Here is a 2,542-nt window from a genome sequence, read left to right as displayed (position 1 = left end):
CTGTTAAATAATAAATGTACAAGGTAAAAATTTAATTCTACTTACTTAAAAATTAGAGACCTCTTTTGTCAATGCACTATAAATATTTTGTATGGTTAATAACCTAATGTTACCATAATGGATGGCACAAAGTGACATTTGCATGTTCAGAGCAAGTTCTACTTAACAGTAAGGGTCAAATATTACACCTAGTAACCCCAGGTTTACAGGTCACATCAAACCTCACGTTTGCTTGTTCTGGATGTCTCCCTACTGGGGCATCTGTGGGGGATCACTGCGCTGCCAAGAAAGAGACAAGAGGCTGGGTTGACAGATCTAGACCAGGAGCCCTATGCTTCCCTCCCCTGCCGGCCATTCTCCCTCTGCTCCCTCCTGTCCAAGCCTTATCCCAAACCAGCACTTTGGCGTCTCACTCAGTGGATCCAGCACCTGTTCCTTCACTGCGACGAATATCCAGCCTGAATTCCGGTCCCAGGTTAGTCTTTGTTCCCACCTAGATTTCATGTATATTGAGGAAAGGACTCATTTTCAGGCCCTACAGAGACTTCCCTGGGAATAGTCTGTAGTTGTCTCAGCTTCTGAAAAAAAAGGGAAAGTCTACCAGGCAAGAATGTCTAAGATGCCCCATCAAGTATCTGCAAGTTCTGTATCCCATAACGGCCACTAGAGGGCAGCAAATCCCACAGTAGAGGGAGACTCAGTCTGAGGCAGGCCAGGGGGCTGTCCAGGTATCACAGGGGGTCCCTCGGGTTGGATGGATCTTTGGAGATAGGGACCATGGGGAGCCATGTGTGCTGGGTGTGAGCAAACCTTCCCTGTGATGGAGGGCTGTTCCCTACCCGCTGCCAGGATGTGTCCCGTGGCTTTAACACGACTTGAAAATCCAACATTTCTTCGCATATCTCTAACCCTTTCCTTTACTTCAGCTTCACTGAGTAGATGACTCAGAGGAGAACTGTGTCCTGAAAGATACTGTGAATAAAATTAACTCTCCGTAGGAGTCAGAGATCCTGGAGCATCAAGGGCACAGACCAGGTGGCGTGTGAGCATCTGGACGAACAAGACTACCCAGGAGTTTGTACCCCATCACCCATACAGCCACCCCGGTATCCTCAGGACACCCCTGCTTTTCCGTACTTTGTCTCAGTTACTCTTTGCAGCCTGGATCTCAAACCCCAGGTTCCCATAGTCACGGACCAATAGTGCTATTTTGCTCATCACAAGATCAAGGCTAATGGAAGGGTTTTCAGGTCAGTGAGGCTGAAGCGTTTGGGTCACCATGGACACTGCAGGCAACATATATCTAGCATATGGGGGAAAGACTTTGTTAAGAGAATGGAGCTTCGTCTGTGAGACAGAGGATCCAGGCAGGAGCAGTGTGAAGGGCAGGACACTGCAGCAACCTGCTCTCAGAACACCCCTCTTTTCAGGGAAATGGTTTCAGTCAACACACTGCGGGGCTACGAGCTGGTCCTGCTCATCTGTGCGATGGTGACTGTCCCTAAACCAAATTTCTATTTGTGTCTTGATGATCACACAAAAATGAAGGATATCGGAGGAACTCAGGGAAGGTCACCCTAGATCAGTGGAAAGGGGTGACAGGAAGATCATTGCGATAAATTCCTCAATCCAAGCCACCCATTTATGCACCAAGGGAGATGTGCAGTCATATTGGGAACAAAGTGAGAATGGACAAAAGCCATTTCTTTTCAGCACACCTGGACCAGACACCCTCTGTGTTCTGGGATGTCACGTGTGGGTGGCTGCTCAAGTGCAGAGAACATGAGGCCTCTGGTCTCTGCAGCTGCAGGCCAGAGTTCCCACCCTGCTTTGCATGCCCCCAGCGCCCTGCTGCCCAGGGCCCATATCAAGCTGGGCAGGCTCTGGGCAAGAGCTGCCTCAGCCAGGACACAGGGCACCATGGAAGCCCCAGCGCAGCTTATCTGCCTCCTGCTGCTCTGGCTCCCAGGTGAGGGACCCGGAGGGTGTTGCCCTCAGAGGACACTTTGGGTGGTGGATTCCTGGGACCTAGTTCATTGCTCAGTGAGACAGTAATGGGAGCTCAGTGCTGATCAGCCTTCCTGGTTGTGCTGGGGGTAAAGTAATATAGAGATTACAAGTGTGACTTACCTGATATGTTTTCTGTTTCAGGTTCCTCTGGAGAAATTGTCCTGACATAGTCTCCAACCTCCCTATCATTGTCTCCAGGAGAAAAGGCCACGATCTCCTGCAGGGCCAGTCAGAGTGTTAGCTACAACTGGTTAGCCTGGTACCAGCAGAAACCTGGGCAGGCTCCCAGGCTCCTCATCTATGATGCATCCAACAGGCCCAATGGCATCCCAGTCCGCTTCAGTGGCAGCAGGTCTGGGACAGACTTCACGCTCACCATCAGCAGCCTGGAGCCTGAGGATGCCGCCACTTACTACTGTCAGCAGCATAGCAACTACCCTCCCACAGTGACACAGGCCTGAACAAAAACCACCCAGGGAGCAGATGCCTGAGGCCTGACAGCCCAGCTGCTCCTCCTGGTGCCCCATCAGCT

The 2,542-nt window shown here is 50.9% G+C and overlaps 1 gene segment (V, D, J or C); it reads left to right on the top strand.

The window, feature by feature from the left end:
* Nucleotides 1–1,920: 1,920 nt before the first annotated feature.
* Nucleotides 1,921–2,471, top strand: LOC101635126. The segment is given in 2 exon segments: nt 1,921–1,969; nt 2,152–2,471. Coding segments are annotated over 2 exon segments (369 nt in total).
* The last annotated feature ends 71 nt before the right edge of the window (nt 2,472–2,542 follow it).

The sequence above is a fragment of the Condylura cristata genome, unplaced genomic scaffold (assembly GCF_000260355.1).
Source record: "Condylura cristata isolate star-nosed mole 26May11 unplaced genomic scaffold, ConCri1.0 scaffold00089, whole genome shotgun sequence".
NCBI classification, from domain to species: domain Eukaryota; kingdom Metazoa; phylum Chordata; class Mammalia; order Eulipotyphla; family Talpidae; genus Condylura; species Condylura cristata.
Note: the sequence above shows the minus strand (reverse complement) of the source record. Positions and strands in the feature narration are given on the sequence as shown.